Source organism: Elephas maximus, chromosome 1 (assembly GCF_024166365.1).
Source record: "Elephas maximus indicus isolate mEleMax1 chromosome 1, mEleMax1 primary haplotype, whole genome shotgun sequence".
NCBI lineage: Eukaryota > Metazoa > Chordata > Mammalia > Proboscidea > Elephantidae > Elephas > Elephas maximus.
Genome location: NC_064819.1, coordinates 97,257,277 through 97,284,178, shown reverse-complemented (window position 1 = coordinate 97,284,178; position 26,902 = coordinate 97,257,277). Strand labels below are relative to the sequence as shown.

Sequence of the window (26,902 nt, the reverse complement as noted above, 5' to 3'; positions counted from 1 at the left end):
ATTTTATATTAAAAAATAGAGTCAATAGGCAAATCCATAGAAAGTGGATGAGTCGTTGTTCAGGGGATGAGTGGAGGAAGGAATTGGTATGGGGTTACTTTTTGGGGTGAGGAAAATGCTCTGGAGTTAGACGGTGGTGATGGTTACACAACGTTGTGAATGTGCTAAAATCCACCGAATGGTACACTTTTAAAGGGTGAACTTTATGTTATGTGAATTATTTCTCCACTTAAAAAATGGGGGGAAAAAGAGTCAGAATTGTCCTGAAAAAGGCAAATCAAGACATCTTATACCCTCCCAGGCACTTAGAAGTAGCGGGGCCAGGAAGGCCCCTGAGGTAGGCAGAATTCTGAGGATGCTCCTTTGCCTTTCTGTAATCCCCTCCCCTTTGAGTGTGGGTGGAACCTATGGCTCTGTGAGAAGTCCCTGGGTGATACAAACAGTTAAGCACTACTAAGCAAAAGGTTGCAGGTTTAAAGCCACCCAGAGGCGCTTTGGAAGACAGGCTTGGCAGCTTGCTTCTGAAAGAGAGCAGCCTTGAGAACCCTATGGGAGCAGTTCTACTCTGCACACATGGGGTCACCATGAGTTGAAATCAACTCAGTAACAACAACAATGACAACATTGCTCCCATGATTGTGTTACATTATATGCCAAAAAGAAGGTTATCCAGGTGGGCCTAACTAATCACATGAGTCCTTTAACAGCAGAGAATTTTCTCTAGCTGGTAGCAGAACAGGAGGTCAGAGATTCCAAGCATGAGGGGACTTGACATGGCATTGCTGGCTTTGAAGATGGAGGGGACCCTGTGCCAAGGAATGTGGGTGATCTATGAGCAGAGAGCAATCCCTGGCTGATGGCCAGTGAGAAAACAGGAAGGAAATCTAGATCCTGTTGCCAACACTCTGAATGAGCTTAGAAGTGGATTTTGCCCCAGAGCTTCTAGATAAGAACCGACCCAGCCAGCATCTGATCTTGGCTTTGTGACACTATAGACAGAGAATTCAGCTGCACCTGCCCCAACTTCTGACCTACAGAACTGTGGTATAATAAATAGTTGTTGTTTTAAGATGCTAATTTTGTGGCAATTTGTTACAGTGGGAAAAGGGGCCAGGTGGAATGCAGAAGTTGGTCCTCTGCTCTCTATCTGATTGACTCGGGGGCTAATACACTGACAGAAATGTAATTGTTGGTCTACTTATTTGTACAGAACATCAAACTAGGAGCCTCTTAGTCTCTCTCTCTCTCACACACATACACTATATTCTGGAGAAATACAGACCATGTTATCATGGTTGTCTTAGGTGTGAAAGCCTGTCATGTCAGTTTTATGTGTATCTGTGATTTTTAAGTTTTTTATAACGATGCACTGCATGAACCAAGAAGGAAGCACAGGGCCTGTTATGTGATAAGTGCTCAATAAAAATGTGTTGAATGACCAATTTGGAGACTGGATGTCCAATTGTGAGATAGTGTGAGGCATCTGAGGTAGATCTAGAGGTACAGGGGAGAAGTTTTTAGAAATCAGACTTCATTTTATCAAAGGTTATCTCTGCCCGACAGTGCCATGGGTAGCCTTTGGGAAGGAGTGAACATTCCATTGATGGAGGCATGCAACCAGAGCTGAAGGCCTCTAGGCAAGGAGCCCAGAAGCCCAGGCCCACATTTGTCTTGATCACCCCTGTATCCCACGGGGCTGGGCCTGCACAGTGGTCGGACATAGTCAGAGCAGCATAAATAATAGTAAACTGAATGACAGAAATGACTGATTAATTGATAACCCAATATTGTGGCAGGGATTCCTCCCTCATGTGGGTGTATGTCTCTTGGACCAAGCCCTTCCCTGCCACCCTCCCATTGTGACTAAACAAGAAGACAAGCTTGTGAGGGCTAAATACTAAATGAGTGACAGGCAGCAGGTTCTATACTTTAGAGGAAGCAGAGTGGTCAAAAAAGGCTTCATGGGGTGGGGGGTCAGGAGAGGGTGCCATAAAATCTGACCTAGACCATGAAGAAAGAGTGGGTGCCAACAGGCTGAGAGGAGGGAGAAAATCAGCACTAATAGTAGACAATGGGCAGAGGGGATGAGGACGGCCAAGGGAGCCCCTTATGAAGTCCCTTTTCTTACTGAGGCCAGCACAGTCTTGGGCCCAAGCAGTCTTGAGCTCACCCTGGCTCTGCCACTTGCCAGTGCCTTGGCCCCCGAGCTCAGCTTTCCCGTCTGCAAAATGGGGCAAGCAGTGGTCACTTTACTGGGTTGTCAGGAGGACTGTCAATATGTGGTGGCATAGTGGGTGTTCCACAAACAGTGGTAAGATTACTCTGCTATTGGTGTAGGAGTGTCCACCTCCTGAAGGGAAGAGCAGCTGGGAAAACTGCAGGCAGGCCCTGAAAATCAGGGATCTTTTTCTGTAAGGAGAGTTGGCTCTTTCTCTTTGCAAGCTGAAGAAGGGAGAGTCTCTCTCTCTTTCTCTCTCTCCTCTCGGCTTTGGGTTCCCACCCCAGACAGCTGAACCTGCAAACGTCCTGAGGCCAGAGCAGCTGGGTAGGTGACAGAGACACTGTGCCCCATATGTCCCCCTCACCCCACTCTGTCCCCTTCACCCCCATCTGCAGTACAGCCACTGAAAGCAAGAGCTGAGGACCCCAGGCCTGCCTCCAAGCGTATTCTGCCCCTGCCCACAGGCTCTGAACTCAAATAATGAAAAGCAACCATGGTCACTGCAGAAATGCTCAAAGACAGCACAGTTCCTGACCTATTCCCCAAAACTGCAGGCTTCGTCAAGTTATGGCATATCCCAACACCCTGAGAGCCCGTCACTGCTGCCAGGCCTGGCTGGTACCCGGCCCCAGGGAAGGTACCTGGCCCCAGGGAAGGCAGCTGCAGATCTCTGCACAAAGCCAGATGAGATCCTGGGCTGATCCTGGCCTATCTGTCTCCAGGCTGCCACTCCGCTCTTGAGTGATGGTTGTCCCAGAGGCTTGCACTCTGGTAACTTTGCTGAGGGCCTCGGGGTAGGCAATCATTTGGAGACCAGGGCTGAGAAACGGCTGCAGCTCATGGCTAGCGAACTGACTTACAGAATATGTGTCTCTAGCTGCAGTTTATGAATTCACTTATTTACATGAAAAGCTGTTGTGGGCTCTTAGAGCACAAGATGCCTTGGAGAGCTCACCCAGGCCAGGCTGCAGCAAAACTAAGCCAGACCAGGATGAGCTTCGTCTGAGCCCCCAGACTCCCCAGACCCCAAGGAACTGCATGTGTTACTGTGCCTGGGCTGAGCCCCCATCACTAGCACAGGGGGCAGGTTGGCTGTGCAGTACTCTGGGGCATGGGGCTCCAGAAGTAGGCCTCCGCTTCCCCTCAGGCTACATTGCTTCCTGGATCCCTCTCCTTTCTTCACCCTGGTGGGTGGGCCTCCCTGCTGAGGCCTTCCCACTCTCCACTCTGCACTGAGCCCTGGAGGGGCATATAGCAAGGAGCACAGGGACCTCAGGGTCTGTGCGTCATTCAGCAAACCCTACAAATACTTCTGGTCATTTTCGCTTCTGAATCCAGCCCCCTCCTTTTACAACACCTCTTATTATCCCTGTTCTATAGATGAGGAAATTGAGGCTTGGAGAAGTAAAATGGCTTGCCCAGGATCACACAGCTAGTTGGTAATGATCTGAGGCCAGAATATAATAATGACCATTTGTCTCACCCCTCCTAGTCCCTGTGTGGTAGGCTGAATAATGGCCCCCCAAAAATGTTGATGTCCGAATCCCCAGAACCTGTGAATATGTAACCCACCTCACTTGGTGAAAAGGGATTTTGCAGGTGTGGTTAAGGATCTTGAGATGGGGAGATTATCCTGGATTATCTAGCTGGGCCCTAAATCACCAATGTCCTCATAAGAGGAAGGCAGAGGGAGATGCGACTACAGAAGAGAAGAAGGCAATGAATGTGATGTTGGAGGCAGAGATTGGAGTCACGTGGCCACAAGCCAAGGAATGCAGGTGGCCTCTAAAAGCTGGGAGAGATGAAGAATGGATTCTCCCCTGGAGCCTCTAGAAGGAGCCAGTCTGCTGACACCTTGATTTTAGCCCCCTTAATAAGAAACATATCAGACTCTTACCTCCAAAACTGTAAGAGAAGAAATGTACATTGCTTTTAAGCCACCAAATTTCATTATAGCAGCAGCAGGAAACTAATATACCTTGCTAGGCTCTAACTCTTGCATTAACCGTACAAGGTAGGAGTAATTATTCCCCTCTAACAGATGGAGAAACTGAGGCTCGGGGAAGCTAAGTGACTTTTCCAAGGCCACATGGTTGGTGGGCAGCAGCTGGGATTTGGATGTGGGCCATTCGAACAGACCCTACTGACCCCCTACACAGGGCAAAGGTAGGACCTGAACCCAGGGCTCCAGACACCACCTAGACTGCTTCCACTTCCTAGCCGTGTGGCTTTGGATAGGTTAGTTAAACTCTTTGTGTCTCAGTTTTGTCATCTGTAAAATGGAGATCATAACACAGCCAGGCATGCATAAACAGGCAACCCATTTTGTCTGTTATTGTTATAAGTGTTACACCAAATTGCCGAGAGGTTACATTTGATTGTGCAGTTATTCCATGGAACCAGGGACCTTGCAGAAGGCCGTGTCCCATATGCTTCAGTTCCAGCACCGTCCCATGCTGCTGACACCATCCCCAGGAGAAGCAAGGGGAGGTCAGGTGGCCCAAAAGCTTGGAGTTGATAATAGGGCCTGGCTCTGGACCAATATACTTACAGTCCCCCCACCTCCATGCCCAGTGTCCCTGCCTGTCCTAAGGCAAGTCCTTGCTCTGTCTGCCAGGGAAGTAGAGTTTGGAGACATCCTTGAGAAAGGCAAGTGTTTCCAGGAAAGGGTTGCATTTCTCTTCAGTCTGTAAGAGTTGTGACACAGTCTCCTGGCCAGGCCCTGAGGGACCAAGACACAGGACAGCACATTTGGCAAATGTGCCTTGGACTATGAGTTGGGCGCTGGTCCTCCTCCTAGCCCTGGTACCACATTGATGAGTGAGCTTGGACAAGGTGCCTCCCCCCTCTAGGCCTCGGTTTCCCTTTGGACAAAAAGAGGTGCTTGATTTTGATAATCACAATATGTATACAGATTAAATGCTCCATAATTGTTAATTAATTTAAGCCTCACAACAGCCTTGCATGTAAGTAGGTGCTATTATCATCCCCATTTTACAGACGTAAAAACTGAGGCCCAGGGAGACCAAATTGCTTTTCCAGGGTCACTTTGCTAGCAACCGGCAGTGCTGGGATTCGAAACCACACAATTTTTTTTTTTCCAGAGCCTACTTTCTTTTTTTTTTTTGTGCTTTAGGTGAGAGTTTACAAATCAAGTCTCTCGTACAAAAACTTATATACACCTTGCTAGTACATAAAAAAAAAAAAAAAATTTTTATGTACTCCTAGCTGCTTTCCACGTAATCAGACAGCACACTCCTCCTCTCCACCCTGTATTCCCCATGTCCATTCAACCCTCCTATTCCCCTCTGTCTTCCCATCTTGCCTCCAGACAGGAGCTGCCCACAAAATCCCATGTGTCTACTTGAGCCAAGAAGCTCACTCCTCATCAGTATCAATTTCTGCCTTATAGTCCAGTCCAATCCGTGTCTGAAGAGTTGGTTTCAGGAATTGTTCCAGTTTTGCTGAGCCCACTTTCTTAACCAAGATATGTAAGACAGAAAACTTTATTGGACTTAAGAATTCCCTAAGGGCTTGTTTAAAATGCACCTTCCAGAGCCTCTTCTCTAGTGATTACGATTCAGCAGGTCTGGGGAAGCCCAGGAGCCCACCATTTTTAAAAGTTCCCTAGGTGATTTCCAGATGGGACCTGGGCTACACTCTGAGAATCAGAGCTCTAAGATGTTTCCCAGTTCAGGAAAAAAAAAAAAAAACGCAATGACACTGAGTGCTGGGGGAACAAGGAACATGAGATGACAGTAGCATGGAGCCTCCACAGCTCACAAAGGGCTCCCACACTCATCCCGGTATTCTCTCATCCTCCCGACACAGGGGCTCCCTAGAGCTTGAGGGCACAGTTACTTGGGGGGACTAGCAGGTGGAACTCCCTATTTTCTGCTTCCTAAAGATGAAGGGGATAGCCTGTCAAATCTTCACCTTGAAGGGAGAAAGCTCATCACAGAAGACAGCTGGGACATGGCTCTGGACCTGCTCTCTAATTTGTAGAAATCCACTTCTATTGCCGAGGAAGTGAACTGCCATATGGCACCCGCCTTGCTGGCCAGCCCCAGAGAAAAGCTAAGGTAGCATAGAGGAAAGTGCTTGCCCTTTTGCCCACCAGAATGTCAGGAGCAGCAAGATGGGGACAACATAATGACTTTTGGAGTTGCCTTGACATGATAAATCACCTGCCTTCCCCTTCAACTGTCCTCACCCTGCAGGCTACAGGAAGCAGTTAACTGAGCTGGGTGGCTCCATTAAGACTTTGGGGACAGAGATGAGGGAGGAGGGTTGGGCCGGGACACTCGAAGGCCAGTGATATGGGCCTGCAGAGCTGCCTCGCCCAGAGCGTTATTTATGGCACTGGCCACAAGGGCTGATTCCTGCCTTCCTTCCCCTCCATCTGGCCCTCTCTGGCAGGGCTCCCATCTCAACTTACCATTGGCAGGGCCATATGTCCTGCCAGCCCTCGGGGGATCTGCTAGTAGCACAGGCGGGAAGGAAAGATGAGAGCTAATTCCTTTCCACCAGACCCTCAGGTAGAAGCTCTATGCCCTGGGTGGCACACAGTGGATTCGGAATGCCAAGTTTCCTTCTGGAACTGGAGGCCAGAAGCCACCTGTCCCTCTCACCCCTGGCCCATCCCTTCGTTACGTGATTGGTACAGGCTTTGTCTGGCCATGAACGAGTTCCCTAAGGGGCAGAGATGCCACTTGCTTGGGCTCTGAGTCTGACTAGCCTGGATCTGAATCTCCAATGATGGCACCATACATCCCACCGCTCCCTGTTTGTACCTGTTGGTGCTTCTATCCAGAGGTACAGTGTGTTTTCTTCCTCTTGAATCTGGGCAGGTCTTGTGAATTGCTTTGTAAATTAAAGAGAAAGAAGGAAAATCTGAATGGTGTGAAGGAAAAGGACAAGGCCAGGAGACAGTGAGAAAGGTGAAGAAAAATCTTGGAAAGGGACCAGAAACTGTATGTGCACTTGAGAGCTGTATCATAGTCCTGATTTGGTTTTTAATTTTGTTTTGCCTTTAACCCTGTGGTGCTTAGTGTGGAATGTGGTGCGAGTAACAGTGACACTGGACAGTTCCAGACCTTCAGGAGGCCTAGCTGCTTCAGCTTTTGTTCTTTCTGGGGAAACCAACACCATGCTTTCAAAAAACTCAGCTAGATTACCTGTCAGCTAGAGGAACTTACTGAACTGCGCCATGAATATGCTGTCAGCAAAATCCAGACTTTGAATGGTGAGCCACTATGTCTGGTGCTAAACATGTTAAGTGAAGCCTTCATGGACCTTTCAGCCTAGCCCAGCCACCAGCTGAACGTAGCTGAGTGAGTGACCCTACCCATTACCAAAAACCACAGACAAGGCTTACAACACAACTAGTGACAGGGTATCTCCACTAAGCCTAGAATAATACAAGGGGACTGCCAGTCACAAGACTTGCATCTGTAGGGGAGGAAGCAGAGGGAAACAATGGGGGCAGCATCTGGTGGACCGGAGAACCCAAAAGAGGCAAAAGATTATCAAGGGAAAGTGTGGTAGCCAAGTCAAACAGAGGAGCTGAAACTGGAGTGCAACTAAGTGCAAGCAGCTTGAAGGGACTGGAGCAGTCTAGGTTCTCTAAACTCTTGAAGCAGACCCTCCAAGACTCCTTTCCAGGATAGGGCCCCACTGCTGGGAGTAGAATCAAACTTGAGCAGGCAGCAGAATAGGGACAACAGAAATGAAGGAACGAGAAGGGCCAGGTAAAAAGTTAGTGTGCCATAAAAACTAACTCAAAGTGGATCAAAGACTTGAATTGAAATGATAAAGATCATGGAAGAAAAAACAGGGACAATGCTAGGAGCCCTAATATATGGCATAAACAGTGTATAAAACAATGCTCAAACACCAGAAGAGAAACTAGATAACTGGGAGCTCCTAAAAGTCAAACACTTACGCTCATCCAAAGACTTCACCAAAAGAGTAAAAAGGTTACTTACAGACTGGGAAAAAGTTTTTTGCTATGACAAATCTGATCAGGGTCGGATCTCTAAAATCCACATGACACTGCAAAAACTCAATAATAAAAAGACAAATAACCCAAATAAAAAACGGGCAAAGAGTATGAACGAGCACTTCACCAAAGAGGGCATTCAGGCCGCTAACAGATACATGAGAAAATGCTCATGGTCATTAGCCATTAGACAAATGCAAGTCAAAACTACAATGAGATACCATCTCACTTCAACAGGCTGGCATTAATCCAAAAAAACACAAAATAGTAAATGTTGGAGAGGTTGTGGAGAGACTAGAACACTTACACATTGCTGGTGGGAATGTAAAATGGTACAACCACTTTGGAAAACGATTTGGCGCTTCTTCAAAAAGCTAGAAATAGAACTACCATACCATTCAGCAATCCTACTCTTTGGAATATATCCTGGAGAAATAAGAGCCTTCATACAAACAGATATATGCACACCTACGTCCATTGCAGCAGTGTTTACAACAGCAAAAAGATTGAAGCAATCAAGGTGCCCATCAACAGATGAATGGTTAAATAAATTATGGTATATTGACATAATGGAATACTATGCAATGATTAAGAACAATGATGAATCCATGAAACATCTCGTAACATGGAGGAATTTGGAAGGCATTATGCTGAATGAAGTTAGTCAGGTGCAAAAGGACAAATATTGTATGAGACCACTATTATAAGAACTCAAGGAATAGTTTAAACACAGGAGAGAATATTCTTTGATGGTTATGAGGGTGGGGAGGGAAAGAGGGGGTGCTCACTAGTTAGATAGTAGACAAGAACTATTTTAAGTAAAGAGCAAGACAACACACAATACAGGAGAGGTCAGCACAGCTGGACGAAACCAAAAGCAAAGAAGTTTCCTGAATACAACCAAATGCTTCGAAGGCCAGGGTAGCAGGGACAGGAGTCTGGGGACCATGGTTTCAGGGGCCAACTAGGTCAACTGGCATAATAAAATCTGTTAAGAAAGCATTCCCCATCCCACTTTGGTGACTGGTGTCTGTGGTCTTAAACGCTAGCAAGTGGCCATCTTAAGATGCATCAATTGGTCTCAACCCACCTGGAACAAAGGAGAATGAAGAACACCAAAGACACAAGGTCAATATGATCCCAAGAGACAGAAAGGGTCACATAAACCAGAGACTACATCAGCCTGAGACCAGAAGAGCTAGATGGTGCCTGGCTACAACCGATGACTGCCCTGACAGGCAACACAACAGAGAATCTCTCTCCTTGAGTGAAGGTGGAACCTATGACTTGCTTCTAGCCATGTGAATATAATAAAGGTGATGGGATGTCACTCCTATGATTATGTTTTGCTATATAAGACTCCATTTTGACAGATTAGAGGGAGAGATTCTCCTGCTAACCTTGAAGAAGCAAACAGCCACATATCGTAAGCTGCCTATGGAATGGGCCACATGGCAGGAAACTGTGGACAGCCTCTACAACCTGAGGACAGCTCCAACCAACAGCCAGCAAACATCTGGGGCCCTCAGTCATAGGAAATTAATTCTGCCAACAACCTAAATGAGATTGGAAGAAGATTCTTTCCCAGTTAAGCTTCCAGATAAGGCTGCAGCCCAGACAACATCTTGATTGCATCCTTGTGAGACCTTGAGCAGAAAACCCAGCTAAGCCATGCCCAGCCTTTTGACTACAGAAGCTATGAGATGATACATGTGTGTTGTTTTAAGCTACTAAATTTGTGATAATCTGTTATGCAGTGTGATGGTTAAAGTTGTGTGTCAACTTGGCTGAGCCACGATTCTCAGTATTTTGGCAGCTATGTAATGATGTAGTTTGGCAGTTGTGTAATACTGTAGCTATTCTGCATTTTGTGATATAATGTACTCACCTCCATGATGTGATCTGATGTGACCAGCCAATCAGTTGTAAGGAGAGTTTCCTTGGGGGTATCACATCATGGCCTGTATCCAATATATATGGATGTTCTGGCAAAGCTCACTAGCTTTTGCTCGCTCTGGATCCTGCATCCAGCTCATCATCATCTGACCTTTGGTTCTTGGAACTTGAGCCAGCAGCCTGCCGTATTGCCTGCCAATCTTGAATTTGTCAGCTTCTTCAGCTTGTGAGCCAGCAGCCTGTCGTCTGACCTGGGTTCAACAGCTCCTGCAACTACGTGAGTCAGGAGAAGCCTCCAGCCTGACCCTGACCCATGGACTTGGGAATTGCCAGCCTCTACAACCGCTTGAGCCATTTCCTTGAGGTAAATTTCTCTTTCCCCCATGTGAAATTGTGCAGTACAGATTAGTAAGTAGACACAAGTAAGTCCGTGCATACCTTGCTTAATATTAATGTAAGACCGTGCATACCTTGCTTACTGGTTAATCCACCCCTGATTATACTGTCTAGAGATACACACTTGGGTGATAAAACTTCATGGAAGTTGAGACCTTGATCATTGCTGGTGGGAATGTAAAATGGGTACAGCTGCTGTGAAAAACAGTTTGGCAGTTCCTCAAAAAGTTAAACCGAATCTGACCCAGCAATTCAACTCCTGGGTATATACACAAAAGAATTGAAAACACAGACTCAAACAGATACCTGGGCAACAATATTCATAAGACATTCATTTAGCCGAAAGGTGTAAACAACCCAAGTGTCCATCAACAGACAAATGGATAAACAAAATATGGAATATACATAGAATGGAATTTTATTCAACCATAAAAAGGAATGAAGTTCTGATATGTGTACAACATGGATGAATCTTAAAGACATTATGCTGAGTGAAATAAGTCAGACACAAAAAGACAAATATTATGTGATTCCACCTCTATGAAATATCTAGAATAGGGAAAGTATAGAGACAGAAAGTACATTGGAGGTTACCAGGGGCTGGAGGGAGGGGAGAAGGAGAATTCTTGCCCAATAAGTTCAGAGTTTCTGTTTGGAATAATGAAATATTTTGGAAATAGGATATGGTTGTACAACATCGTGAGAGTAATTAATGCTACTGAATTGTACACTTTAAAATGGTTAAAGTAGCAAATTTTGTTATATATATTTTGCTGCAATGAAAAAACAGTAAAAAACAAGAACTCCACAGAAGTGATGACTCTAAAAGTCAGGATGGTGGCACTGCTGATGGGAGGCGGGGCTGTGATTGGGAGGGGGCAGGATGCTGGCCTTGTAATAATTCACTAAGCTACAGCTTTGTTTTGGAAACGCTGGTGGTGTAGCGGTTAAGAGCTACAGCTGCTAACCAAAAGGTCAGCAGTTCGAATCCACCAGGTGCTCCTTGGAAATTCTATGGGGCAGTTCTACTCTGTCCTATAGGGTTGCTATGAATGAGTTGGAATTGACTCGATGGCAACAGGTTTGGTCTTTGGTTTATAGCTTTGTTTTATCTGGTTTCTTGTATCTGATTTTATTTTATAGTAAAAAGATTTAAAAAATTTTTTTTAAAGTAAAACTAATAGCTAACATTCATCGAGCTCATTCTATATGCAAAGCACTGCTCTAAGCATCACTTATATTAACTCATTTAATTTTCCCCACAATGCCATGTGGCTGGTACTGTTATTACTTTCAGTAAGAGGAACAGAGAGGCTAAGAGATTTGCCCAAGATCCCACAGCTACGAAGTGGCAGGGCCAGGATTTGCAGTCGGCTGTGTAACTACTGAGTCTATGCTCTCAAGCACAGCAGTGAAGATAAACTCTGATGGGGGACAGGAGCAGAAACTCTCAGGAGGCAAGCCTGGCCACCTTGCTTATCCTGGTGGACTATGCTGGGAAAGAAGGCTCAGTAGGAAGAGTTTATCGAGGTACCACCGGTTTACCAGTTGTCAAGTTGATTCCTATTCATTGGGACTCCAATGTGTATCACAGTAGAACTGTGTTTCATAGGGCTGTCCATTGCTGATTTTTTTTCAAAGTAGATAGCTAAGCCTTTCTTCCCAAGTGCCCCTGGGTAGACTCAAACCACCAGCCTTTTGGTTGGCAGCTGAGCACTGAGCCATTTGCACCACCCAGGGACTCCTATATTGAGGTCGGAGTTTCAAAACCAGCATGGACCACAAGTTTCATTCATTTCTTCAACTTTACAGAGGCCCTACCTACAGTGTTCCAGGCACTGTTTCAGGCTGCTGGGACCCCAGCCATGAACATAATAGGCAGGAATTCCTGTATTTGTGGAGCTGACATTCCAAACCATTCCAGGTCTAAGTTTTTCAAGCTATAAAATGGGTACTTGAAAATATAATTAGATAGTTAAAAAGTAACAGGGACTATGAGAAATGCTCACAGGCTTACAGATGACGATGGATGGATCCGACCTTGACTGCAACGTGGATCATCTCTGCAACATCATCAAGAGCAGGAAGCAAATGCAACAGGGTCAATAGGCTGTAAACCTGTGGCATTCTCTGAATTCTGCTGTTTTCACCTTTACACTGGTCTTAATCAAATCTTTCAGGATAATAATGACTGCATCCCCTGGCAGGTGACATCAGAGAGCTGCCCCAGATAATGTCGGACAAGGAGGTGGCAGTCTCTGGGGAAAAGCTTGTCCATGGCACAGTCTGCCACATGAAGGGGATGGCCAGGCTCCATTTATAGGAGAAATCATGCCCTCAGCCCCAATGGCACCATCTGTGGGCAACTCAAGTATGTGCATGTGTCCAGGAACATATCAGCACCCATCTACCTACGCATCACAAACTCACATATGGCGCAGGAGCTATAGATGACAATTCACAGCACAGATGGCTCTCTTGAGGAGGTTTTCTTCAAGAGGAATCTGTAAATACATGAAGCCACTACTAAAGATGGAAGGTTCCTCCGGAGGAAGTAATGTGCTAAAGGGTTAGAGAGTTGTTCTAGGTATGCTAAAGGGAAATATGGGAAAAGGTGAAGCCCAGGGTGTCCGCTTAAGGGAAAATCTGGTTTATTTTTGTTATAAGGAGTGCATCACCATGCGTTGTCCATGGAACAGTGCTCTCACACGATCTCCAGAACCCCAGAAATAGGGAAACCTGCAGACACTGTGTTGGCCATTGGGGACACTGCTCCCCCAGGTCTCCCTCCATTCCTGTTGTGACACAAACCAAAACCAAAAGTGTTCCAGTTGAGTCGATCCAACTCATAGTGATCCTATAGAACAGCACAGAGCTGCCCCCACAGGATTTCCAAAGCTGTAATATTTTATGGAAGCAGACTGCCACATCTTTCTCCTGCAGAGTGGCTGGGTTTAAAGGGCCAACCTTTCGCTTAGCAGCCAAGCTAACACGTTTTAACCACCGTACCATCAGGGCTCATTTCGTTGTGACACAGGAGGTTTTATTAAAGGCTCTGGAATCTCAAAATGAAAGGGAACTGCAACCAGGAAATTTTTACAAGCAATGTTGTTGTTGTTAGTTGCCACTGAGTCAACTCCAACTCATGGCGACCCCATGTACAACAGAACAAAACACTGCCCAGTCCTGTGTCATCTTCATGAGCGTTGGTATGTTTGACGTGTTGTTGCGTCCATTGTGTCAGCCTAGACTTTCCCTCGCCTTCGCTGGTCCTCCACATTACCAGACACGATGTCCTTCTCCAGCAACAGATCCCCCCTGATGACATGTCAAAGTAAGCAAATTGAAGTCTCAGTATTCTGTGATCCATAAAGTTTTCATTGGCTGGTTTTTGGAAGTAGACCAGCAGGTTTTTCTTCCTAGTCCATCTTAGTCTGGAAACGCCACTGGAACCTGTCCACCATGGGTATCTGAAATACTGGTGCCATAGTTTCCAGCATCATAGCAACACAGAAGCCACCGCAGTATGACAAACTGACAGATGGGTGGTAGTTACAAGCCACAGTTTACTCATTTCCAACCTGGGGGCACCCCCAGTGATCCCTGGGACCTAGACCCTGACCTCCATCTTTAGTAGTGGCTTCATGTATTTGCAGATTCCTCAAAGTCAGTGGTTCCTGACCTTGGCTGCTTTAGAAACTACTGCTGCTAAATACCTATGTCCACCAAAAGACATGCATAACAACGTTCGTAGCAGCTTTATTTACAATAGCCAAACACTGGAAACAACATGTATACCTATCAACTGGTGAATGGATAAACAAATTGGGGTACATCCATAAAAAGGAATGCTACTCCGCAAGGAAGAATAACAAATTCTCAAAGACCCAAAGAGGTGGGGGAAGCCAGACACAAAAGAATGCATATAGTAAGGTTCTATTTGTAAGGGGCTGAAGAACAAGCAAAATTAACACGAGGACATCAGTCAGTGTATACCTGGAGGCGAAGAAGAGTGTGGGATTGACTGGAAAGGGAGACTTCCGGGGTGTTGGACATATTCTAAATCTTGATCTGGTTGGTGGTTAATGGGTTTATACACACATACATATGTAAAAATTCATTTAGTTATAACCTAAAGATTTGGAATTTTGTTGTATATACTTAAAAAAAAAATTTTTTTTTTCCCAAGAAAAGTAAAATATTGACATCTTGGCCCCACCTCAGAGAGTCTGACTTAATTGTTCTAGGGTGTGGCCTAGGAGCCAGGATTTTTTAAATCCCAGAGGATTCTAATGGGCAGCAGGACTGAGATCCACCAATCTAAGTCCAAATCCCAGAGAGAACCAGAGTTCCTCCTCTCACTGCTCTATGTTCTGGGCTCTGGCTCCCTGCCCCTGGCTCTGGTCCCAGCAGGAAGACCCCACTGCAGAGGGGCAGCATCAGGGCCATGGGAAAGCTGCTAAATAAAGGGCTCAGTAATCAGGCTGAATGGGATGAAAGCCAATTCCATCACTTCTTATTACTGTGACCTTGGGCAAGAATCATCCATCTCTCAGAACCTGTTTCCTTGTCTTTAACATGTGGCAGGTGATTATACTACACACCGTATTTTATGGGATGCTGCACAATGTAGGGTGGGAGGGGTAGGAATAGGGTTGGTATTTACATGAAGTGTTGTTAGGTGCCGACTCATAGAGACCTTATGTATAACAGAATGAAATGTTAGCCGGTCCTGTGCCATCCTCACAATTGTTGCTATGTTTGAGCCCATTGTTGCAGCCACTGTGTCAATCCATCTCCTTGAGGGTCTTTCCTCTTTTTCACTAACCCTTTACTTTACCAAGCATGATGTCCTTCTCCAGGGACCGATCCTTCCTAATAACATGTCCAAGATAGTACATGACACGAATTCTTGCCATCCTCACTTTTAAAGAGCATTCTGGCTGTAATTCTTCCAAGACAGACCTGTTTGTTCTTCTGGCAGTCCATGGCATATACAGTATTCTTCGCCAACACTGTAATTCAAATGTGTCAGTTCTCCTGTCTTTCTTATTAACTGTCTAGCTTTCACATGCGCATGAGGCAATTGAAAATACCATGACTTGGGTCAGGCACACCTTGGTTATCAAAGTGACATCTTTGCTTTTTAACACGTTCAAGGGGTCTTTTGCAGCAGGGTTGCCCAATCCAATAAGTCATTTGATTTCTCCACTGCTGCTTTCACGGGTGTCGATTTTTAATCCAAGTAAAATGAAATTCTTGACAACTTCAGTCTTTTCTCCGATTATCATCATGTTGCTTGTTGGTCCAATCGTGAAGATTTTTGTTTTCTTTATGTTGAGGATTACACAAGGTAATCTCTTTAAAGAGTACATCTGATCCTGTCATTATTGCTTAAAACCCTCCCATGAATTTCATTCCACTTTGAATAAAATCCAAACTCCTTACTGAAGGCCAACGCACCTCTCTAGTCTCATTGACCCTCCCCCACCTTGTCCACTATGTCCTGGACATGCTGGTCGCTTTTTTGGGTCAAGCTCTGTCTTGCTTTGGGGCCTTTCATAGCAATTGTTACCTCAGCCTGGAATGTTTTCCCAGTTTTTATCCCAAGCTTGACTCCTTTTTGCTAAGTTTCAGCTGACATGTCACCTCCTCACTCTCCATTATTCTGCTACCATACCTTGGTCATTTTCTTCATAGTCCTCAGCACCATTTGCAATAATAGAGGTATTTGTTGCTTGATATGGGATCTGTGTGTGTTCCTGCCTCCTATTCTATCCCCACTCCCTGGCCCAGTGCTAGCTGCTCAATGCTAACTGCTCAATGGAATTCAGTGAATCCTTTGATGTGTTGTCACCTGACAAGCCTTTTGTAATCTCAGAGAATATCATTATTTACTCAATAACATCCAGTCTCCTCTGCTCTTCTTGAGGTTGCTGTTTATTCCTGAAACATTTATTAAGTATACCTAACATGTATGAGGCATTTTGCTAAATGCTGGAGAAGGTATCAAGAGAGGAAAAAGGCATGGTCCCTGCCCTCAGGAAAGTGCCATCCAGGGATGGAGACACCCATGGGAACAACACCATTTAAGGTGACCTGGGAAGTGCTGTGGGATCCCTCCTCAACCTCTCCTGACTTCACACCCTCTCTAGGTGATCTCAGATCCTCAGAAGGTCTTAGAAGGTGCTTTCACCTCTAACTGTAATCCAGCAATCTCCCATAGAACAAGTTCTGAGGTCTTCATCTAAAATTATACTGGGCATCTTCACCAGTTTGTCCCATGGGCCCCTCAAACGCAACAAAATCTAAAATTGAATTCATCTCGCATGAACAATTTAGTGTTATTTCAGATAAATAGAAAAGCATAGTTTATTCAAGAAATGGTGTTAAGACTCTGGCTAATCCTTTGGAGGAATTTTTTTTTTTTTTACATCACAAAACCTGCCAGGAGGAAAAAAGATTTAAACTTAAAAGTGAAGTCTCATAAAGACTTTGAATTTTTTTCTAAGAGAGCTGGGAGGCTACTGGTTTCAAGCAGGGGGATGACACCGACTGATTATGTTGTAGCACCATTGGTCTAGCTGCTGTGAGGGAAGAAACTTGGGAGACTATATTTGTATAGACTTCCGTTCCAGTGTTGCTGCTAAGTGAGCAGTCACATCTGTGTTTTTTTTTTCTTTTTCCTGCTAGCTGCCGTTAAGACTCTGACTTCGATGTTCTGCAACTTCCTTAACCTTTATTTGTTGCTGTTGTTTAGGCATGGATTTATTTTTATTTGTCTACGTTGGGATTTGTTGAGCCTGCTGAATTTTAAGTGTGTTGCCCTTCAACAATTTTGGAAAATATTCTGACGGTGCTTCTTTCCCAGTTTCTCTATTATTTCCTAATACATATATATATTAGACTTTCTCACTCTGTCCTCCATATCTCTTATCCTTTCTTTCAAATATTCCATCTCCTTGAATCTCTGAACTGCACTGTGAATATTTTTTCACTTCTATTTTCCATTTCACTGATATTCTCTTTTGGTGTATTAAACCTACAGTTTAATCTTTTTACTGAATTTTAAATTTAAATCATTTTAGTTTTTATTTCCAGGAGTTTTATGCTTTTTCAAATTTGCTTGACCAGTCCTTATATTATCTTGTTCCTTGTTCATATGTTCAAGCTTCTCTTCTTAAAATACGTTAAACATGCTAAGAATACTTATTTTTAAACAATGAAACAACCACAAAAGCACTTGAAACCATAGGTGAATATTTCCATAATCTTAAGATGTGGAAGGACTTTTTAAGCATTGTACTAGTCTGAAACTATATAGATTTCAATATAAAGAAATGTAAAACTTCTATTTCAAAATGCCATTAAAATCTAGACAAATGAAAATTTGGGGAAATATTTGAAAAATATATGACAAAGGGTTAAAGAATGATTTCAAGTCAATAAGAAAAATACTCTCAATAGGAAAACAGGTTATGGATATAAACAATTTATAAAAGAAGAAACATAAATGCCTAAAGAGAAAAGAAAAACGTTTAACAATAATCAAAGAATGCAAATTAAAACAGCAATGAGGTTATTATTTCTTATCTTTCAGACTGACAAAAACGACCAAGGTTATCCGGGAAGTGGGTCTTGTTATTAACTGCTTATGAGAATGTAAGCTGATAATGTCATACTGCAGGTCAATGTGACTTATGTGTCAAAACCAACAAAAAAAGATACCTTTCGTTATTGAACAATTACACTTCAGGAATTAATCCTAAGGAAAAGAGTAAACAATAGTGCAAATATGTGCATGGCATCATTGCTTATAATACTGGAAGATTTAAAAAATATAATCCAATCATAAGAGATTAAAGCATTCATCTGTGGACTACTACACAGTCATTAAATTTTAGTTATTAACTCAAAAAGAGAACATATACTGGTATGAGAAAAAAACAGGTTACAAAACAACGTGTGACACATTGTTTTATATATATCTACCATTTTTGTTAAAAAATATATTTGTGTGGATACATGAGTCTGGAAGCCTATACACCCAAATATTAACAGTGATTATCTTTATCTTTGGTTGGTAAGTTTCTGGTATTTTTAATTGGTATTATCGTTGGAGCCCTGGTAGCCGGGTGGTTAACACTTACGGTGAGCTAAGGCTACTAACCAAAAGGTCCGCAGTTCCAATCCACCAGGCGCTCCTTGGAAATCCTATGGCGCAGCTCTACTATAGGGTCGCTATGAGTCGGAATTGACTCCACGGCAACAGGTTTGGTTTTTTTGGTTTTGGTGGGAAAAGAAGTAGCGTGTTCCTAAAGGGACTGCACAAACATAAAAGTGACCATGTATTGATGAAGCTCGCGGCGGGAGCTAAAAGGTACATGCATGACTGTCCACCAGGCGGTCCCGGTCCGCCGCCACCTGGAGCCACTCCATGATTCCTCAGGCACCGCCGAGGCCACCCCAGGCAGCACGCGGGTCCTGGCGGGGGGCGGGACCACGCCAGCCCGGAAGAGACGCTGTGCTGCGCATGCTCCTTCCTTTCCAGCCTCGGCCCCCGACGCAGCAGTCGCAGCGGTGAGTTTCCTCGCTCTCCTGGTTCTATCGTCTCCCCATCCGGGCCATCCAGCCGTCGTGGTCACCGCGCCTCCCCGGGGTCGGGGTGGGAGGCACCTCCCCTCATTTCTGCATGCCCATTTCTGAGCAGCGAGAGCGACCAGGGGCGCACTTCTGTAGCATAGGGGGGTGCTAGCAGGCGAAGATTGGCGTCCTAATGGCGGGGGCCATCGGCGGAGAGAGGGAGAGCAGGGGAGGATGCAGGCCAGGGACCAGCCTGGCGGGGCTAGGGTGGCAGCGTCAAGCCTCCAGCACTTTTCCTTCGGGACAGGACCGCTCACCCCAAGCCTTCTCCTTTCCTGGTCCTGGAGCTCTAGCTTCGGGGAGGGGGGAGAGTGGCGGAATTTGAGGGTTCAGAAGCCTTAGTCCTGCTGTTAGGGGTTCACCTGGCGTGTCCGGAAGCGAGGGCCTTCCACCGCAGGCCCCTTCCTGCGTAGCCCTTCAGGTACAATTGCGTGATTCTTCACTAGGTATTGTGGCTGATGGTCTACAAGTATTTTTCACATACGGGGTCTGTGCTCGCTCTCCTCATTCTTCCTTTGTGGTTATGAGAGCCTGTGAAAGTCTGAAGCGAATATGCACCCCCGTTTCGGTTTTTTTTTTTTTTTTTAATGTCCTTGTTACTGTTTTTCACCTGAATTGTTTTTGGTGGTGGGGGAAGGAACTGATCTCTGGCGGGATTCAGTTTTGCTGAGTGTGTGTTTCTCCTTCCTGCACGTTCTCTACCGTGTGTTTGAGATCTTTAGCCCAATGATCGATGGTTTCCTGTGGTTGTTTGGAATCAAGAACTTAGTTACGGTACCTGGGCCACGTTGCTCAGAAGTGCTGTTAGTGATTGCCTTCTTCTTACAGATGTTGATGCCCAAGAAGAACCGGATTGCCATTTATGAACTCCTCTTTAAGGAGGGGGTGATGGTGGCCAAGAAGGATGTCCACATGCCAAAGCACCCCGAACTGGCAGACAAGAATGTGCCCAACCTTCACGTCATGAAGGCCATGCAGGTAGTCGGGGGCTGCTGGGCTAGGGTGGACATTTTCCCACAAACGTTCAAGGCAAATTCCAAGTAGAGGTCAGGACAGCCAGATGCTTGAGGTAGACGTGCAAGCACTTGAAGACGCACTGTGAAATGCTTATGCAGCTTTCCTTTGCACCAGGTTTCTACATCCCAGCCTCTAGTTTCTTGAAATGTATTTTTCTAGATATGCTTAACAGTGGTTTCCTCTTACAGTCTCTCAAATCACGAGGCTACGTGAAGGAACAGTTTGCCTGGAGGCATTTCTACTGGTATCTTACCAACGAAGGTATCCAGTATCTCCGTGATTACCTCCACTTGCCCCCTGAGATTGTGCCCGCCACCCTGCGTCGCAGCCGTCCTGAGACTGGCAGGCCACGACCTAAAGGTATGGTGCCCAAATAAATGTCCAGGGACCTGCTCTGAAGCTGCTTTCTGGTGTGAAATTGGTCGTTTTTCAGGTGTATGTCAGAAGTGGCCTTATAACAATGCCATTGGTGTCATTATTGGAACTGCAGTATGTGGGACTTTGGTCAAGTCCCAGAATCTTTATCCCCCTGTCTGTTGCAGCCATGGCATGCAGTGCGTAAGGGAAGCGGACTCAGGTTTTCAGGCCAGTCCATAAGATGGCATTAAACACCTGTAGTATAGAGAGTAGAATTGGAGAGAGAGTGTTCTTACAATCATGAGGTGAAATGATTTGTGTGCAACGTAGCTTTTGGCTCAGCGCTGGCTTGCAGTTGCATTTTGCCAGTTTGTGATTCTTTTCCTATCTTAAACAAAATTCTGAAAAAAATTTATCCTGGGAACTTTCTAGAAGTTTGTGGGCTAGGGTGATGAGATGAAGACATCCTAAACACAGATCCCCCTCAAACTGTTGAGGCTTCCCAGGAGAGCCTGACCTTGTGGCTCTCAGGTATCTGTGTTTTTTATGACAGTGTTCTAAGGGATCCTGGTGGCTAACTGGGATTATCTATCTTTAGGGCAAAGATTCTCTACTGCATCTTGGAATCGCTTAGGAGAAAAAGTATCTCTCTGCACCCATACAGGTTCTGATTTAGTTGATCCTGGCTGGGGCCTGGTATTTTGTTTGTGTTAACACTCCCCAGGTGATTCTAACATGCAGTCAGGACTGAGAAGCACTGCTTTCTTAGATTCAGGTTTAGTTCTGTTTCTACCAGTTACTGCAGGATCAGCCTTTTTCTACACTAAAAAGTAGTCCCTTTTCTACTCCATGGAGCCCTGGTGGCAAAGTGGTTCAGAGCTCGGCTGCTAACCAAAAAGATCAGAAGTTCAAATCCACCAGCTGCTCATGGGAAACGCTACGGGGCAGTTCTACTCTGTCCTATAGGGTCTCTATGAGTCGGAATCGACTGAATGGTAATGGGTATGCTAATCCAAGATAACTGGATAGAGAGGATTTAGGAATACTAGATTAATCCTTATAGTGTTTCTGAGGCAGGTTTTAAAGGTAGCTGTTAACTTTTGGGGAGCCCTGGTGGCACAGTGGGTAAGAGGCCTGCTGCTAACCAAAAAGTCAGCTTTTCACGGCTCCTTGGAAACCCTGTGGGGCAGTTCTAATCCGTCCTATAGGGTCGCTATGAGTCGGAATCGACTCGATGGCAACAGGTTTGGGGTTTATTAAGTTTTTGTTTTTTAAAATAAATCGGTGCCTTAATATTTCTTCCACAGCCTGACTGTAGGTATATAGGGTATCAGTGGAGAGCTAAAGGATTTTTGTCGTCTTAATATATTAGAGGTGGAGGGAGTTAACACTTTGGTTCCTCCCTTCCACTTGTAAAGTTTTCAACTTAGATATGGCTCAGGTTCCAAAATTTGGCAATACAGATGCTTATAGAAATGGCTAGCTGTCTAAATTTGCCAAGTAATTGGAAAATGTTTATGTTGAGAAGTGCTGTAAAAGAGTGCAATCCTTTGACAGATGTGTGGCATTTTAACTGAGATACGAGTTTTCTGGGCCTTTGAGAAGCCAAATTGTCATTGACAACAGTTCTGGCCCTGAGTGCATGTCCCCGTTAACCCTTCATAACTGATAGTGATTGCCCATTGTTAACAGGAGAGAGAGATTTCAGTGTTCTTGTCTTTAAAGAAACAGAGCTTTGACATTGCCTTCTGTTCATGGTGTGGCTTAATTTATCTAGGTCTGGAGGGTGAACGACCTGCAAGACTCACCCGAGGGGAGGCCGACAGAGACACATACAGACGGAGTGCTGTGCCTCGTAAGTAATGTGCCACCTATGTCAGAGGTGTTGGAGTAGAGTCTCTGAATTCTCAGAGCCAAGGTGACTGGGGAGTGATCCCCAGTTTCAATCTCTAGATCATCAGGACTGCTGGAGTCCTTTGTGCTTCTTCTCTTTTCAGAGATTTGGTTGATGGGAATTAGGAAGAAAGCTGTCTGAGCTTGAGACAGAAAACCTTAGCTGAAGGCCTTTAACTGGTGCAGAACTGACAACTTTCAGGAAAGCAACTAGGAGTTAAAATTTTTAGACCTTCATAGTAGTTCGTTCATTTAGGTTCATTCATAGTATGGATGAACCTAAAGAGGAATCTGAGTTTGAAAACAAAAATGAAGAAATGCTTTTTTTTGTTCTGAGTTTGTTGTAAGCCCCTTGAGAGCAGGGCCCATTCCAATTAGCTTTGTTGTTTACTGCAGACATAATGCGAAATCTTATTTTGTGTAGCAAATACTTGGAATAACAGATGTTCATTTATTCAGCAAATACGCATTAAGCGCCTGTCGTGTGCCAAGCCCTGTTCTGGGAGCTGAGAACACAGTGAATGTAACAGACATAAAGCCTTCCTTGTTGAACTTGGAACTTTAGTGATAGAAGACAGATGAGTAAAATAAGTATGTAATATATCAGATCGTGTGGGTGCTGTGGCAGAAAAAGGGAGAAGGATGTTGCAGTTTCAAATAGGATTTTTCGGGAAAGACAGAAGTGAGATGTGAGCAAACACCTGAGGAGGTGAACGGAGCTCTGGGGGAAGAGCATCCAGGCAGGTGAAACAGCAACCCTAAAGACCCTGAGTGAGGGAGGCACCTGGCTTGTTCAAACAGCAAAATGAGAAGACAGCAGGAGAGTTGGAGTTAAGGTTGTGGCTCTGGGCCATGTGTGGAGTTGGAATTTTATTCTGGAGTAAAATGGGGAGCCATTGGTAGTGTTTTTGCCGAGGAGTGACAGGATTTGGCTTGTTTTTAAAGGATCATTCTGCCTTTTATTTATTTTTTTGGCAGAAGTAGTTAATTGCAGAGCCCTGGAAACCCTGGTGGCGTAGTGGTTAAGTGCTATGGCTGCTAACCAAAGAATCTGCAGTTCAGATCTGCCAGGCGCTCCTTGGAAACTCTATGGGGCAGTTCTGTTCTGTCCTATAGGGTCGCTATGAGTCGGAATCAACTCAAGAGCCATGGGTTTTTTTTTTGTGTGTCTTGTTTTTTTAGTAGTGTAGTGGTTAAGTGCTGCGGCTGCTAACCAAAAGATTGGCAGTTTGAATCCACCGGGTGCTCCTTGGAAACACTGGGGCAGTTCTCCTCTGTCCTGTAGGGTCAGTATAAGTTGGAATTGACTCAACGGCAACAGGGTTGTGAGTTTGGTTTTTGGCGGTGTAGTGGTTAAGTGCTTAGTTGCTAACCTAAAGGTTGGTGGTTTGAACCCACTAGCTGCGCCACAGGAGAAAGATGTGGCAGTATGCTTCCATAAAGATTTACAGCCTTGGAAACTATGGGACAGTTCTACTGTGTCTTACAGGGTTGCTATAAGTCGGAATTGGGTTTGGGTTTTGTTTTAAGTTAATTGTGATATAAAAGCAAGGTGTAAAAGAAATTTTTCTTGTCATCCTCACTGATTCTTCACATGTAAATAGAAGTGGGCACTTGACGTGAGTACCTGCCCCATAGGGTTTCTAAGGAGTGCATGGTGGATTCGAACTGCAGACCTTCTGGTTAGCAGCTGTAGATCCCACCCTTAAAAAGTAGTAAGAGTGAATTCCTTCAGCAAGTGCGTACTAAGTGTCGTCCTGACTTGGTGCTGGATAAAACCAGTTTTCAGCTTCTGGGGCTTCTTGCTCCAGAGGAAGTTAGTGATTGCTCATATTAGAAGTCATGACACACAGGAAGATGAGTCAGGAAAAGCAACCCCAGAGGACAGCTGGGCCAGAGCCACAGGGGTCCCCAAGTTGAGGGGAGTGAGCATTTCAGTGAGAGTCTTGGCATGTACGAAGGTGTGGAGAAAGGGAGGGAGACCATGGTAGCTTGCCTTGGTCAACAGCAAGGGGGGAGCCGGCAGAGGAGCCTACAGTGAGTGGTCTGAAATGGGCTAAAAGGAGGCTTAAGCATTGCTCTAATGAGATTTAACCGAACCATATTCACTTCTGCCCCCCACCCCCACAATGTAAAAGTTAAATTTTCTAGTGGCCACATTTTGGTCTTGTTGTATATAGGATCGCTGTGAGTTGGAACTGACCCGGGCACCTAACAATGACAACACTTAGAGAAGCAAGCAGAAACCAGTTAAATGGCTATTAATGTATTTTACTTCATCTGATGTATCTGAGGAAACCCTGGTGGCGTAGTGCTTAAGTGCTATGGCTGCTAACCAAAGGGTTGGCAGTTCGAATCCGCCAGGTGCTCCTTGGAAACTCCATGGGCCAGTTCTACTCTGTTCTATAGGGTCGCTATGAGTCGGAATCAACTCGACAGCACTGGGTTTGGTTTTTAATGTATGTAAGATGGAATCTGTATAAAATTACTGAGATGTTTTACATTTTTTCTTACGTCTTTGAAATCTGGTCTATATTTTGCACACATCTCAATTCGGACTAGTGTCTGTCATATAGGACAGTGCAGCACTAGATCTCTGTTGTGTCTGCCCCTTCCCTGTGGTCTTATTTAAAGTTGCATGTGGCTTCTGTGGCCTCTCATTGCCTTTGCTTCTTTGTTCTTTATTGAACTTCCTCTATAATTGAGGTGCCGATCTGAAACGTGATAAGTTACTTAGTGATAGGGAGGGTCTTATGGGACCTGGAAGGACACATAGTTCAGGCTTTGTGGGTAAGAGGGTCAGGGCAGCCTTCCTAAAGCAGGCAGTAGTTTGTAAAGGCTGTGACTTTTCAAGGGTGACTTAAGGAATGCTGAGAGGTGGGCAGGAAGCAAAGGTGTAATTTACTTGTACTTAGAGTAGTACAGCTGCCAACATAGCCTTCCCAGTGGGGTTGAGTTGGGTGACTTGTCTTCCTCATTCTGCGGTAGATCAGATCAGTTGATGAATCTAAACTGGTGATTCTCATTCCAGCTGGTGCTGACAAGAAAGCCGAGGCTGGCGCTGGGGCAGCAACTGAATTCCAGTTTGTGAGTATCCTCGATGGCCCTGTGGGTCCACAGGTTTTGGGGAAACAATATAATGTGTCAGATTACTTCCCCTCCTTGCCCCCATATATTCTCAAACCACAGATTCTAAATTTTGGGTTTGAGACACAGTATGTAAGCTTTTATGTATGAATTACTGAAATGAGTCTCAAAAATCAATACCATGTGTAGCATACTGGTATTTTCTGTTGCACTTAATGCCGGTGATAAGCCCCTAATGTGGCTATATAAACTGAAGCGTATGAAAACAGTGGAGATTAAGTGTGCCCTGGAACCAAGGTGGTCTGGAATTGTATTCTCTGTCATCCGTACAATAGTATGATCTTGGGCAGGTTCCCCTCTATGCCTCAGTTTTCTCAGCTGTAAGATAGAGGTGGTGATTGATAACTATCTCAAGGTAGTTGTGAGTTTAGTCAGTCCAGGTTAAATGTTTTGCATGGGGACTCGCGTGTCACCATTACATCAGCTTCTGTTCTGTGGCAGTTCTTTACAGCACACGTTTGCTCTCAGGTCTGAGGTGTGAAAAGGACGTGTGTACAGTAGAAATGAGCTGCCCTGTGCTGAGTGCTTTCGTGTGTGTATATATGAATACATCCTGAGAGGATGGCTGTATTTCCATTTTACAAATGAGGGAGAGGGCCTAGGAGGTGAAGGTGACCCCATAGCCAGTAAGGGGAGGGCTGGGATCGATGGCCTGCACCTGCTTCTAGCTGTTAAACTTCGGGGCTTCTCCAGTAGCAGTGAGGTCTGAAAGTTAGCAAAACCTCAAAAGAGCGAACTGGGTGTGCTGCTAATACTGATGTCATCATTTGTTTTCTCTTGCAGAGAGGCGGATTTGGTCGTGGACGTGGTCAGCCACCTCAGTAAAGTTGGAGGGGATTGTTTTGTGTTGAATAAACCTGTAGCCAGTAAAAAACTAAAAGAGTGTCCCAGTTTGTTTTCATCATGAAGCCTGAACGGAAACGGTGTAAGGGTCAGAATGTAAGTAGGGCAAGACTGGGTTGATTTGGGGCGTTGTCTTTGTCTGCAGTGATGTCACTTGTTGCTGTTAGAGCTGCTGCGGTTGGCTTTCTCATGGGCCGTTTGGTTCCAGCAGGTGCCTCCCTGCAGAGGCGGGTCCGCAGTGTTGGGTACCACACCGCAGGGATGCAGTTGGAAACCTGTGCATTTCTACCAAATCAGCCTCCCTGGCTCACTGTGCTTGGTCGGAAAGGAACTGTGTTCTGTTGATCCTGGATTTGAGATTCTGTGCTCATTATTTGGGAATATCTGGGAAGGTAGGACCTAAAAAACCAAAATCCGGTTCAAACTAACAATGGGGGAAAGCCTAGAAATCGTTTTCAGCCAGCAATTCATGTCTTCCCACAATTGGA

The 26,902-nt window shown here is 45.1% G+C and overlaps 1 protein-coding gene across 1 annotated transcript; it reads left to right on the top strand.

The window, feature by feature from the left end:
• Positions 1 to 19,023: 19,023 nt before the first annotated feature.
• Positions 19,024 to 26,451, top strand: RPS10 (ribosomal protein S10). Its single transcript, XM_049890404.1, has 6 exons — positions 19,024 to 19,094; positions 19,986 to 20,135; positions 20,363 to 20,534; positions 22,309 to 22,386; positions 25,456 to 25,511; positions 26,355 to 26,451. The coding sequence occupies exons 2-6, from the start codon at positions 19,986 to 19,988 to the stop codon at positions 26,394 to 26,396; spliced, it is 498 nt and encodes a 165-aa protein (XP_049746361.1). The 5' UTR covers positions 19,024 to 19,094; the 3' UTR covers positions 26,397 to 26,451.
• The last annotated feature ends 451 nt before the right edge of the window (positions 26,452 to 26,902 follow it).